Below are 13,092 nucleotides of genomic sequence, written 5' to 3'. Positions count from 1 at the left end.
AACTTTGAATCCGATGATGCTGATAATTCGTTTGAATTACCAACTTCACCGGTAGGTGGTGGCAGCTTTTGTTGGTCCGTGAGTCCGTGTTCCTGATTGGTCAAGTTGGTCAAGTCAGTCTAGTCTATGGTCCATAGCGAATGGCGACGTTGACAGTGACAGCGGCGCAGGGAAGAATATTTCCGCTGTTTTTCCCCACAAGTCAACTACACTTTGATTATTTCGTTTCGAAATAAAAAGTGTTGAAAACGACATGACGTCGATTCAAGACCCGTTGAAGGAGGACACGCAAGTAGAGCCTTCTCCCGGTGCAGACGGTATAGCGGATCGCAATTCGAGATGCGATTCACCGAAACGTGGGACAACGCTGTCAACCAGTACAAGTAGTTTCGAAGCTTTGGATCCTCACGATCCGAATTTGAGTCGTTTAGCGAATACGATGTTCCAGAAAACTGGCGAGTATTTGCAAGAGGAATTGACGGCGACTCACGCCGATTATCGTTTGCTCGAACGATTAAATAAAGAAACGATTGCCAAGTACACCGAATTAAAAACCATATCGTCGAACGTAGCTCAGTCGTTGGACTCGTTGAACGAGAAATATAAAAAGTTACAACCTATTCTAGACAATATCAACGAGATCGATGACAGTGTGACAAAGTTAGAACAAGCGGCGTACAAATTAGCATCGTACTCGAAACGATTAGAGGCGAAGTTTAAAGACATCGAGAAAGACACCAGGAACAAGTGAACCAGAATCTGTGATATGTACATATACGTTTTTGAGTATTCTGCATGTAACAAACGCGTCGGATTAGATGAAAATACATGTATATAATAAATGCATACACGAATCTACTTTATCGTGTAGAAGTTAAGTTTGTCTGTATGTAAAGTGTAAGTGTGCAATCAATTCGTATGTATTATCGTAATATATAATTTAATTATATAGAAAACTAATTTACAGATTTCTTTTCCGAGTATGCAAATCAAGGTTGAAAATAACAGCAATCGATTGTTGTATTTATAACAAACATATTTCGTATAATGATACTGTAAAAAATTAATGCGTTACATGCTGCCTTACGATATATCACATACGATATTCTTTTTTTTTTGTCATTATGTAATTACTTTAATTGTATTGTATCTACTTATTAATCTACTATACTTGAAAAATATATAAGGTTTTGTTACAGAAATTGTTAAACAATAATGTACAGGAAGTAATTTATACTATACGCATAAGCCAATAAATAATTATTCTTAAATATAATGGAAACTTATTGCTACAAAACCGTATTCTTGTTGTGTGTATATACATATATATGTATACACACACATATAGTAGCTTCTGACTCAGATTTCTTTGAATGCGATATTTTATTGTGTCACCGATATATGTGATAAAACCGATCGAGTACAGTCTACTGCCTGTTGCCAGAAAGGCAACTGGAAGGAATGCGGGTCTGATTGGTAATTAGGTATACATAATGTTGCTATTGATCGTAGCGATAATCAAATAAATAGGATCTTTTCTTGCCTCTTGTCCCTGTGCCATACCAGCTGCCTTTTTTTTTACACGAGCGGACAGTACTTTCCCTATATGAAAGCAGTAACGTACTGGCAAACTCATTCTCTAAGGTTTACAATTGTTGTGTTATTGTTAAAGTACTCTCAACACGTATTAACAAATTTTTCCATTTACACCCACGGATCTCGTCGTCTGATCGACTTTAATCACCTGATCATAGGATTGCAATTACACTACACCAAATGTTCTAGAGTTACAAGCGTAAATTGAAGAACACAAGGTGTATACGTTCTTCAAGAAAGTGTCATGGTAATTTGGCAAATCTTGAAGTACAAATAGTAACAAAAATTTTTGTTAGAATCCAGATATAAATTCCGTCTAAATTACTGAAATCGGTCGACTTAACAGTCTAAGAAATTTCCAGCCATCAACAGCTCCAATGCGATCTCTGGTGCAATTGGAAACTCTGGTATTTCTGTGCTGCTATGCGTATAACGTACTTTGTAGGTAAAATACATACAGACTTTTTGTAATACGTGAGACCTGCAAGCAAGATACATGTATGTAGACGATTCTGGATGCTTTTCTTCGAAAAGAATCCGTAAGACTTACGGGATTTCACGGAAGTTGACTTCATTGGCTTCGTTTTCGGCAAACTGGCCAGGACCACTTAACATGGCCTTTATCGTTCCACTGGTTAAAGCGTATTCGCGCCTTATAAAGAATTCGTGTCCGTCGCTACTGACCAGTTTGACATACATCGCGTGTGGCCCCTCATAGCCGCCGTAAATGGGTTTCCCTTCCTAAAATTTCAAATAGCAACTTACTATTCGTCGATTCCAAAATATACCTAAATATAGTATCATTAATTCCAACTACCATACAACAGAATCTATCGTTAATGAACAGAAGACAGGATAAATAATCGAAGAAAAAAAAAAAATCAAAAGATTAAGCAGCAAAACTTTAATTTGCAGAAATAGGTACCGCATGCAGGTCACTAGATGAACTGTCTTCTTCTTCTTCGCTGTTATTGACAGTTTCTTCCGCATTGGGCTTGATCCAAAGAAAAATAAACATTAATTAATCAATGAACTTTTTACCATGACTTTCCTGCTTTCCAATAGAGGAATCAATCAATTAGCAGCCCGATTGTGTACGTTTCTTTTAAAATATATTTTAACATACCCCAATAGTCATGCGAGTGTTAGACATGCATAATATTTTAAGTAGAACACATACCTTTTCAGCTTGCGTGTTCATACCGTTTGACATGTTTTATCAGAAGGTGCGTATATCTGTAGAAGTAACGAGTAAATTATTGGTCAATACTTATTCGATTGTCGCGTCATTTTAAGATATATAATACATACTATGACGATTCGTGTATACGTCAATCTAATCAATTCAATGTATTCAACAATCGGAAAAAAAGTCGTGATATTTCTGTTTAAAAATGAACCGTTTTTTAATGCCGTTCAGTTTTATCTGCGTACATATCCTTGTTCATAACGAGAGGTCAGTTTTCACTCCGTTTCGTGCCGATGGAAAGGTTACTTTTAACTTGAACGTATTACGAAGAATATTGGTAGAGTGACAAACACGAGAAAGAGAAGTCGACAGGAAAATAATTGGACATTGTTGCATCTACACGGCCTAAATTTTGCGCTTCAAGTTAAAATTGATAAAACTGATAAATTTGATGAAATTGATGAAATTGATGAAATTGTTTTAATGGATAGAAAGAAAAAAACTTCAACACCGCATCATTCGTTGCATATGATTCACACAATAACAAACCGTGCGTACCTCGGTATAATGACAAATTCTTATAAAGTCAGACTTTTCGATTCACACTAAAGTTTCCTAACAAGTGCAGTGGCAATTAATATGGCTACTAAGAATGTCAGACGGATTTCGATAAGTCGAATCACGTTCCTCCATCTTCAGCAGCGCTATTCACTGGTAGATCAAAATTGGCGCGCAAACGACTGTCGTTTCGTTTTCTTCAAAATCACAAGACCCGTGTATTCTACGTACTTATTTAATCAAATTCTTTTACCTTTGATGGTTAATTTAGTTATTCAGTAGGCGGCTTTTAAACTCATCCAAGCACGTTCCATTCTTTAAATAATAGTTATAAGCTGTAAGTAATAGTTGGTAAGATCGTTTTAACCTGTTCGCGTAACATCCAAAGTTCCGTACACGATGTTAACATTAACAGTAAATAATCGGTAAGTATTCATTGCAATACAACTTACTCAATACGATAATGGATCAAATACTTTGTCTATTTATCTTATTAGACAAGACCGTACAATGGAGGAGATACGCGAAACTTTGGAGCTGGCTGACATCAAAGAGTCAGATTTGCAAAATCTAACACAAATATTATATTCCGCGACCGATAATGATATAGAGAATTGCACAAAGTTGTTGGAACTCGATCAACACCTGCTAGAGACAATTGAAGCGGGAGACAGGTATACTACCATTTATATTTAATAACTTCTTACTATCTATAACATTTTAGTTTGTCATTTCAGGGGAATAAAGAAGACTCTGTGGTAATATGCACAAAAAGTAGAACGTACGATGTTAAAGAAGCAGAAACTTCCAATTCTTGTTTGCTAGTACCAAATTTAAACTTGATCAAGCAGATCAGTGTACTAGCAACAAACGATAGAGTAACAAGGAACTATAATATCTCGGGAGTTTTTCATACATACTACGAAGTACAAGACATTAATTCTATTATAAATGTTTGTAATTCATCGATTATATCCCTGAAAAACAATATAGGTAAGGGAATGCAAACCTAAATTGGAAAAATTGCTTAGCATACTGGAGCCCACCTCTTTCCACGGAAAGGAGTATGAATCTAAAGTGCCTCAAGAACTTCTGTACGATTGGGATAGATTAAGAAGCGAAGTACAAGCCAGCGAAGATGAATTGAGTAGAGCATTAAATAATTATCTCATAGCTGATATCGACGGTATTCAATTATATTGATGTTTCTTTAGTTTTAACCATGTTAAATGAATAACTATTATTCTATCTATATCTTTTCCATGTCCAAAGGTTATTATCGCCTGCTATCGTTCAAAGCAGAAACAGACAATTTAACATTAATGTTGGGGCTCTTTGATAGAAATAGTTGGGAACTGGACCAAGTAGATAAAGAAGCTACGTACGAGTCCTTGAAGGAATTTTTTCCAAAATCTGTATTCGATGTTTTGTTTGCAAAGTACACAGAGGCAAGTAGCAAATCAAAGCAGGATGGAACACCTCTGTATAGGTATCTAGTTTCTTATTAGAACAACAGTTAGTGTGCACCTAATTTGTGGTATTCTTACAAAATGTAACACAGAGTGGAAATTATAAGCGTTGTAGACGAATATCTCCAAAAATATTGATTGTATGCAAAAATATTTCAGATGAAAGTTGTTCAGTACCAACAGGGACATCATGTGGTGAGAATTTTATTTTTTCCGGTGGTCACTCCAAGGTGAGGTGAAGGTCAACTTTCTTTTTTTAAATGGAATGATATCTTTTTTTATCCACCATCAAATAGTGCGTTTTAAGATAAATTCAATGACCTATGACTCAAGGCCATTCAAGGTCAAACTTGCAGGGAAATGCAGAAAAGGCATGATCGTTTTATTGGTACTTTAGTTCGTGCCTTCAAACTTTCACACCAAAACGATAACTTGTGTTCGATATCAACATTCCTCAGGACAACATCAAAGTCAGTACCAATGAAATGAAAACAAACGTATTTGTGTAATTACTGTACTCTTCTGCAAGATAGTCAGTTTACTTTCATTACTACTAGTGCTAAGATATCCTTCGCTGAACGATAGTACTGAGATAAGTGGTGAAAGTGGAAATGTATCAAAATTGTTTTTATATCTTTAAAAAAAATTACAGAATGGCTGCTAATTTGTATGCACAACGCTACTCAGATCGACTAACAAAATCGCATATGGTATTTAAAAGACTAGAACAGCGTTTTCTCCGTTCAGGTTCTGTGCAAGTGAAAAGAAATTCACCTCAAACTGTGGCTAACGATAACATCGCTACTGATGTATTGGCACGAGTTAACGTGGATACTTATGCAAGCATTAGACAAATTGCAAGAGAACGTGGAATTAGTCATATAACTGTATTGAACATTTTACATTCCAATAAGTTCCATCCATACCACATAACATTGCATTAAGATTCATACGGAGACGATTTCGTCAAACGATCGAACTTCTGCAATTGGATTCGTCAGAAGATAGTCGACCATGTTTCGTTTTTACCCAACGTCCTATTTTCTGATGAAGCAACATTTACAAATACTGGCAATATGAAACTGGCAAACATGAAAGTCAGAATGCGCAAAGCTTGTGCTAAGATAAATGTTGAAATGTTGAGCAATGTTAGAGAATCATTTAAACAAAGAATTGTTAAGTGCATTGAAGTAAGAGGTAATCATTTTGAACACATACGAAACTAAAGTACCAATAAAACGATCATACCTTTTCTGCATTTCCCTGCAAATTTGGCCTTGAATGGCCTTGAGTCATAGGTCATTGAATTTATCTTAAAACGCATTATTTGATAGTGGATAAAAAAGATATCATTCCATTTAAAAAAAGAAAGTTGACCTTCACCTCACCTTGGAGTGACCACCGGAAAAAATAAAATTCCCACCACATGATGTCCCCGTCGGTACTGAACAACTTTCATCTGAAATATTTTTGCATATAATCAATATTTTTGGAGATATTCGTTTGTAACGTTTTATAATTTCCATTCTGTACATATTACAGGTACATAGAAGAGAAATGCTGTAAAACTGTAGCACAGATTCTTCTGAATTCTTCAACGGTTACAGAGCAAAAGCAATTTATGAAGTCGTGGCATAGGAGCACTCCGGAAAGTAAGCAGAGATTCGTTAGGATCAAAATTGTAGACACAGCATAGGCTTATTACATTTTGTTTCTCGTTTACGCAGAAATGGAACCGAAAGAGGAATATTTGAGCGGCGTAGCTCTTGTTATGGTGAACGGTTTTACATTGAAAAAAGAAGTAGTATCATTCCTAGATGCAGATTTATCAAACAACATCAATGAAAGGTTCAATGAACTTTTTAAAATGAAAGATAAATGGACGATGCAGGAAATAGCACCTTACGTGTCGTAAGTAGAGAACAATCTACTACGATAGAATAGAAGTTTCTCTTTTTCTTGTTGCAAAGGTTCATTTTGCTTTCCAGAAAGTTCACAACGGACAAAATAAACGTTAATGCTCTGCTAACCAAGTATGCTAGATGCTCGATGGTAAATGGCGTGAAATATTATAGCTCGAAGCACGGTAAATAGTCGATTGAAAATTGTTCATGATACTGAAATCATTCGCGCTGTTTATTTCGCTCGTGATCATGATACATAGTTACATTTACACAATTTGATAAATGTCTTTGAAATATTATTACGCACTGTGCTTACTTTTAACATTCGTCGTCTGGCCGATAACAGTAGCATGATCGATCGTCGTACAGAGACTGCCGTCGCTCCAATATTTGCTTCCTTTTCAAAGGATTGCAATCGTAGTTCAAAGGACAACTACCTGCATTAACAATTACAAATGGCTCGTACGTTTATCGTTTTGTCGTCGTCGATTATAAAATTTGTATCTCGTGTGACATGATTGCAGAACTTTAGCCGCGAAGCTAAAATGAAAAAGCCTTTTAATAGTCTCCCATAGTCGAGTCGATTCATTTGGTACAAGTAGTCGAATAAATCCACAAAAACTCGAATCACCGATCATTCGATAATAGGACGAGTAATTGAATTTATACCGAAGATACGCGGTTTCGTCGCAAAATTTTTTATCATTGTGAATTTCACATTTCACGAACAGCAAATTTTGTTCTGGTTAATTTATATCGTCGCATATCAGGATATGCGACGCGACACAGTTGCCATAATTACATGTAATAGAAAAGAATCGAATCAAAATTCTACTGTACAGTACAGGAAAAACGTTGCCCATGCAAACGAGTGTGAAAATCTACGTGAATGCAGTTTTTTCAGAACAGAATTTGATTTTGTAATGTTGTAATTATATAACACAAAGAATAAAATTATGTCAAAACAAGAAAGACAACGCTCAATCAATTGTCAACGTCATCATTAAATAATCCCTATTAGCGTATCATATTTCTCAATTTAAGAAAAAAAAGTGTTTTGTGCTCGCGATCCTGTAACAATATCGAACGTCGTACTCGTAAGTTTATAAATACTTGATAAAATGATTAATAAATATTAGTACACAAGCACACACGCCTTGGCACATTACTATTTAGAATCTTCATTGTCGTAGGATGATGCAGCATACCAAAGTGCAGTTTAACAATCGATGTGTAAAATTACTGATAAAGAAAAATGTAGTTGCAGAAACTCATTTCGCGTAAAATGAAATTTTTTTCCGAGGATCGCGCGGAATAACAAATTCTATAAAAATGGAATACTTTACATCTATGGAATATCGAATAGATTCGTAAATGCATCGCACGCATAGGCGCATCGCGTTGACAAACCGTCAATACTATTCTTACGCAAGGATGAAATTTTCTATAAATATCTCATAGGAACTGACCTGCCGTTGAAGAATGATTCGTTTTTTTTTCCTTTATAAAACATTCTGTATAAATTTCGCAAATCGGTATGAATCGCTAAATAATTACCTAATAGAAATAACACTCAGTCCCATTCGTTTTTCCTTTTTTTTTACAATGTAATCACTCCCCGTAGTAGGAAATAGACTATTAAATTATGAATTTGTAAAACAACATTGTAAGCTCGTGTCTTACATGAAATTAAATTTTTTCCGCGAGTTATTACCGTTTGAACTATTTGTTTAAATATATATATTTTTTATAAATAAAAAAAAATATATATATGTATAGAATTATTCAACTACCTACAGGGTGATGCAACAAGCCACTCTACGGGATGATGAGTCATATACGCGATAACGTTTCGACGGTAAACATTCCTATAATTATTAATTTCTATTAATCTGTGTGGACCGAGAGAAAGCATTCTGTCGCGTTAGCATGGGATAAACGATGATCGATGGTCGGTGGTTGATGGTCGATGGTCGATGGTCGATGGTCGATGGTTGATGGTTGATGGTTGATGGTTGATGGTCGATGGTCGAGCGTACCTCTTGCTTCACCCTATATACTCGGTTGTTATGCGATAACAAATTAACAATAATTCTAAAGCTTTGGAGTGATTTCCTTATTAGCTGTGACTTACTTCTAATGATACTTTCTCTACTGCTACGTCTAATGAATACTGTCCTATCTATAAGTACGTTTAGACAAAGGTCTGTGTTTAGGTAAATGTTAAAAAGAGGCTGTAAAGCACAAATACTAAATCTCCTGCTGCCGAGTTATGCGCGAGATGTAGACGGGGGTAACTTGTACGATGTCGTTTACGTATGTACATACGAACCTAATATGTATTTCCACGAAGTTCTCCTGAAAAATATGAAGACCATTGATAAGTCTGGACAGAGTAAAGGGATCAGCGGAAAACTCTCGATGGAGTAATCAACGTTTGCGTTACCTTAATGCAAGGCACCTCGTTGTTAGCTATCACTTGTCGCGGTCTCGTTCACCGTTTTATTGTTAGGCGCAAACTGCTGACTAATGCCTGTCGAGATGGTTTGACTGGGATGAATCACGGGTCCTACCGTTTGGACTAAATTACAGGTAACCGGTACCATCGGCGGCAGATTCACGGAATTATTCATAGGGCTGATATTACAAGATAACGATGGTCTTTTCCTCTCTAAGCTATTCGTCGCCATTTGTCGTCGGGTCGTCGAATTACGTTCAAGGCTGTTGGTGACGATGTGGTGCCTTCTCTCTAAACTCGAGCCGGTACTAACGTCGGTCTGACTACCCTGAATCAAATAAAGTTTTAACGGTTACGATTAACAACGTTTACAACGATAACCCCCACACGATCGATCACCTGGATCTAGATTCGCCTATCTTTACCTGCGAAGACCGGTCTACCGACTGACCCATCCTGTGCAAGAGATCACCGCTTTGGCTCTGTCTGAACGTTGTCGTGCCTTGCCGCTCGGTCGACTGGCTTCTCCTCAAAAACTGTTCCCCGGACTGGCTCGAACGGATACGACCCTCGGCCGTAGGCACCTGCGGAGCGCCGATATCGTTTTGCTTATCGCAAATCTGGTTCTCCACGTAGGGATAGCGTATGCGTATCGAGTCGATCACGTCCAGCAGGTTCTTAGCGTTCATCGCCAAGATATGAGCAGCCGAGAGCATGTCTCTGAAATAGACGGAAGTTAACCTTGTCCCTTGACCCTATCCTACCTTACTCTAACCCTACCCTACTCTATCATATCATATCACGCTCGGGAATCGGCTATTTACTTTCTAGAGTCCGCATCCAGAGTGGTGGCACTGTACTGCTGAGCCCGTCTCATAGCGAGCACCAGCTCGGACATGTTCTTGCTGAGTACTTTGTGCGCCATCTCAACTTCCCGGTGAGTGGAAATCGGTAATATGTTCATCAAAGCGTCCACGGATGAGAGGAGCGCCCTCAATTCGGTGCCGACCTTGCAAACCAATTCTAGATACTGTTCCGCCTTGCTTTGCTGCACGCCTACAATCACATTCCAGTCAACAGTCATTCTGGAAATTACACTGTCCAACACCAAAATCGTTTTGCAATATCTGTTGGGTGATTCTTATACACTTTGTCATCCTAAAACCAAATCTGAAAGCAGAATTGCTCCATCACGCAACGTTTTCGAAAAATATTGGTTTTTGTAAAAATGCACGATTTTGATAAAAAATGACATGTTACGCAAAAACTAAACACGCGAGAAAGTTCAAATTTGAGTCAACAGATAGAGGGCACTCTCCTCTACATATTCATATAGTCAATTATATGTTTATGTACTTCCTAATAGTTGTAAATGGTTGTTAAAGTTTGAAAATGTGCCGACGCGGGTACTTTGTACGCTCTATTTTTGTATTTATGTGAAAAATCTTTTATCTAGCAGGAATTTACTATACAGGAATGCATTCTACATACATTTCTGGTAAAGAAACCATTCACGAAAAGTATTTGGTTCCCAAGCAAGCAAAGACATACTTGAGTGGTACCAACGTCGACTACGCATAGCAACGGCCCTGGCGAGTCGAGAAAAGGCTGCAATGGCCGTCTGGCGCGAACGCGTTGCGCACACGCTGTCAATTAATATTTTCTGAACATTCTCGTATATTAAGGGAACCAAATACTTTTCGTGAATGGTTTCTTTACCAGAAATGTCTGTAGAATGCATTCCTGTACAGTAAATTCCTGCTAGATAAAGGATTTTTCACATAAATACAAAAATAGAGCGTACAAAGTACCCGCGTCGGCACATTTTCAAACTTTAACAACCATTTACAACTATTAGGAAGTACATAAAAATGTAATTGACTATATGAATATGTAGAGGAGAGTGCCCTCTATCTGTTGACTCAAATTTGAACTTTCTTGCGTGTCAGTTTTTGCGTAACACGTCATTTTTTATGAAAATCGTGCATTTTTACAAAAACCAACATTTTTCGAAAACGTTGCGTGATGGAGCAATTCTGCTTTCAGATTTGGTTTTAGGATGACAAAGTGTATAAGAATCACCCAACAGGTATTGCAAAACTCGAAGAAAGTTTGATTTTGTTGGACAGTGTTATTAAACGCTGTCAACACGACCGAGAGTCTCGCGAGTATACCTTGAGAGAGAGACATGACGGCGCGAACGACGCTGGTGGTGCAGTCGTACACTTTGTCGTTGGTACGATCCAAGTCAGCCGTTGGCGTAGGTTCCATTTTCTACGATCAAGACGGTATTAGCGTTTTTTGGTCGTTAACGGATCAAGCTAACGATTGGTAAAGAATGGTTACCCACCTTCAGTACGATCACTTTCTCCGAACCCTTATCGGAGCCGAGCGAACCAGTGTTGGCGCTGTGTTGATCGTGATTAGGCGACTGAGTGACCGACCGTGGAACCGGAGGACTGGCGCTTTCGTCTCCGCTCGTCGCGATGGACAATCGTTTCTGAAACAGAATTCGTATCGATGGTCGATGGTTCCTTTACTAGACTTTTTATTGGGTTGTCCGTAAAGTTCGTGCCGATTTTTAAGGGAAACTCAAATACAGTACATTTAAATTTCGATATACATTTTTTGCATTATTATAAGCGCCGTTTTGTTCCATAGTCTTTCTCCATCTTCCACGCAACTTGCGTTCTTCGGCGAAAAACTTTTAAATATGATTTTTTACGTCCACCAAGGAGTTAAAGTTTTTGTCATTGTGGGAATTTTGTATTGACCTGAAGAGATGAGAATCTGAGGGTGTAATGTCTAGTTAACACTAGAACTACCGAGCAATAAATGCGACTGATTGCTTTGTAACAGTGACAAGACTGTGCTCATTCAGACTTCGTACAACTCTTATTGTAATATGTGCTTCAATGAAGAGGTTCATTAAAAAGTTTCCGATGAAAACATTTTTACAATTTCAGTAATTGTAAAAGAAAAAATTGGGAACCAGTCATTTTGACTGGTCCGGTAGTTCTAGTGTTAATAGGGTGAATGGGGTAGCGCATCCCAACCAAGCTCCAACAGCTTTTGGAATAAAAATATTTAAAAATATTTAAGAGCGTATAAAACTAACCGAAATTAATGTATCCTAATCAAACTTTTTTCTAAAAATGCCTGAAATATCACCTTTCAGACTATCTACACATACCGTTTGTTTTCAATCATTCTGACATGTTCAGACCTATCCTAATGCCACCTACAGAAAAACGGCACGAACTTTTCCGGGCAACCCAATATGTAATTTTACATTTTACGGAGAAGACCGCTCTCTTTACCTCTTCTCTGGCCAACCAGCGACTGTCCTCTTCCGATTGACGTTGCTGCTCCAAGAGTCGTTGCTCCAACAACTTTTGCTCGTCGTCGACGCCGCTGCCACAGTATTCTGTGACGTTGTCGAAGAACTGCGACTGTACGGCTCTCTGAAATAAAACGATCCTGTTCCACATCTCCGTAATCATCGACGAGCTTCGTTACGCTCTTACGTAGGTATCGATGAACATACATATGTACACAGTAAAATTAAAGAGATGCATAATTCTCGATGCAAGGTAAAAACCATCTCAGAACGAGAGCAGTGCAGTTCATACTGGTCGCGCATGCAGCTCAAACTGTTACAACGTCCACGTTATTGCGTTATCATATCCATTCGTCATGCAAACAAAATGAAAAGAGAACAAGGATTAGCCTACCAAAACTGCATAATAATTGTGATAATAATAATAACAACAATAATAATAATAATAATAATAATAACAACAACAACGATAACGATAGGACATACAAAAAGAAATATCGGACCGCCCTATGTCTAGGTTTTTTGCGTGAACGGAAGTAGAGTGGTCACATCATAGAACATGTGTTGTGTGAGCTCGG

The 13,092-nt window shown here is 37.6% G+C and overlaps 4 protein-coding genes across 10 annotated transcripts in view; 2 read left to right on the top strand and 2 right to left on the bottom strand.

Moving 5' to 3' along the window:
• Positions 1-125: 125 nt before the first annotated feature.
• On the top strand, positions 126-1,202 carry Blos2 (biogenesis of lysosome-related organelles complex 1 subunit 2). The gene is made up of 2 exons (XM_076799689.1): positions 126-897; positions 968-1,202. Exon 1 carries the CDS (start codon positions 254-256, stop codon positions 749-751), a length of 498 nt encoding a protein of 165 aa, XP_076655804.1. The 5' UTR covers positions 126-253; the 3' UTR covers positions 752-897; positions 968-1,202.
• Positions 1,203-1,364: 162 nt separating this feature from the next.
• Eloc (transcription elongation factor elongin C) lies at positions 1,365-3,358 on the bottom strand. Of its 3 annotated transcripts, none has more exons than XM_076799691.1 (5): positions 3,344-3,358; positions 2,777-2,832; positions 2,522-2,590; positions 2,147-2,337; positions 1,365-2,077 (listed from the first exon to the last, which is right to left on the bottom strand). In XM_076799691.1, the coding sequence occupies exons 2-5, from the start codon at positions 2,807-2,809 to the stop codon at positions 1,936-1,938; spliced, it is 435 nt and encodes a 144-aa protein (XP_076655806.1). In that variant the 5' UTR covers positions 2,810-2,832; positions 3,344-3,358; the 3' UTR covers positions 1,365-1,935. The 3 variants fall into 3 exon arrangements, with proteins under 3 accessions (XP_076655806.1, XP_076655805.1, XP_076655807.1); XM_076799690.1 differs by lacking the exon at positions 3,344-3,358 and adding an exon at positions 2,908-3,083; XM_076799692.1 differs by lacking the exons at positions 2,522-2,590; positions 3,344-3,358 and having other exon boundaries at positions 2,777-2,824.
• Positions 3,359-3,623: 265 nt separating this feature from the next.
• Positions 3,624-7,984, top strand: LOC143360646 (sister chromatid cohesion protein DCC1). The gene is made up of 8 exons (XM_076799684.1): positions 3,624-3,768; positions 3,841-4,017; positions 4,068-4,269; positions 4,337-4,529; positions 4,616-4,832; positions 6,355-6,464; positions 6,540-6,723; positions 6,801-7,984. The coding sequence occupies exons 1-8, from the start codon at positions 3,743-3,745 to the stop codon at positions 6,904-6,906; spliced, it is 1,215 nt and encodes a 404-aa protein (XP_076655799.1). The 5' UTR covers positions 3,624-3,742; the 3' UTR covers positions 6,907-7,984.
• Positions 6,928-13,092, bottom strand: part of Fak (protein tyrosine kinase 2 Fak) — a 95,728-nt gene continuing 89,563 nt past the window's right edge. For 4 of the 5 annotated variants that reach the window (XM_076799674.1, XM_076799676.1, XM_076799671.1 and 1 more), the window contains 7 exons: positions 12,495-12,638; positions 11,525-11,674; positions 11,349-11,448; positions 9,999-10,230; positions 9,600-9,894; positions 9,163-9,502; positions 6,928-9,074 (listed from right to left, as the gene is read on the bottom strand). In XM_076799674.1, the coding sequence (XP_076655789.1) occupies positions 9,185-9,502; positions 9,600-9,894; positions 9,999-10,230; positions 11,349-11,448; positions 11,525-11,674; positions 12,495-12,638 (1,239 nt within the window). In that variant the 3' untranslated portion in view covers positions 6,928-9,074; positions 9,163-9,184. The remainder of the gene's footprint in view (positions 9,075-9,162; positions 9,503-9,599; positions 9,895-9,998; positions 10,231-11,348; positions 11,449-11,524; positions 11,675-12,494; positions 12,639-13,092) is intronic. The other variant, XM_076799675.1, reaches the window with a different exon arrangement.

The sequence above is a fragment of the Halictus rubicundus genome, chromosome 13, assembly GCF_050948215.1.
Source record: "Halictus rubicundus isolate RS-2024b chromosome 13, iyHalRubi1_principal, whole genome shotgun sequence".
NCBI lineage: Eukaryota > Metazoa > Arthropoda > Insecta > Hymenoptera > Halictidae > Halictus > Halictus rubicundus.
This window is presented reverse-complemented; position numbering and strand designations above follow the sequence as displayed.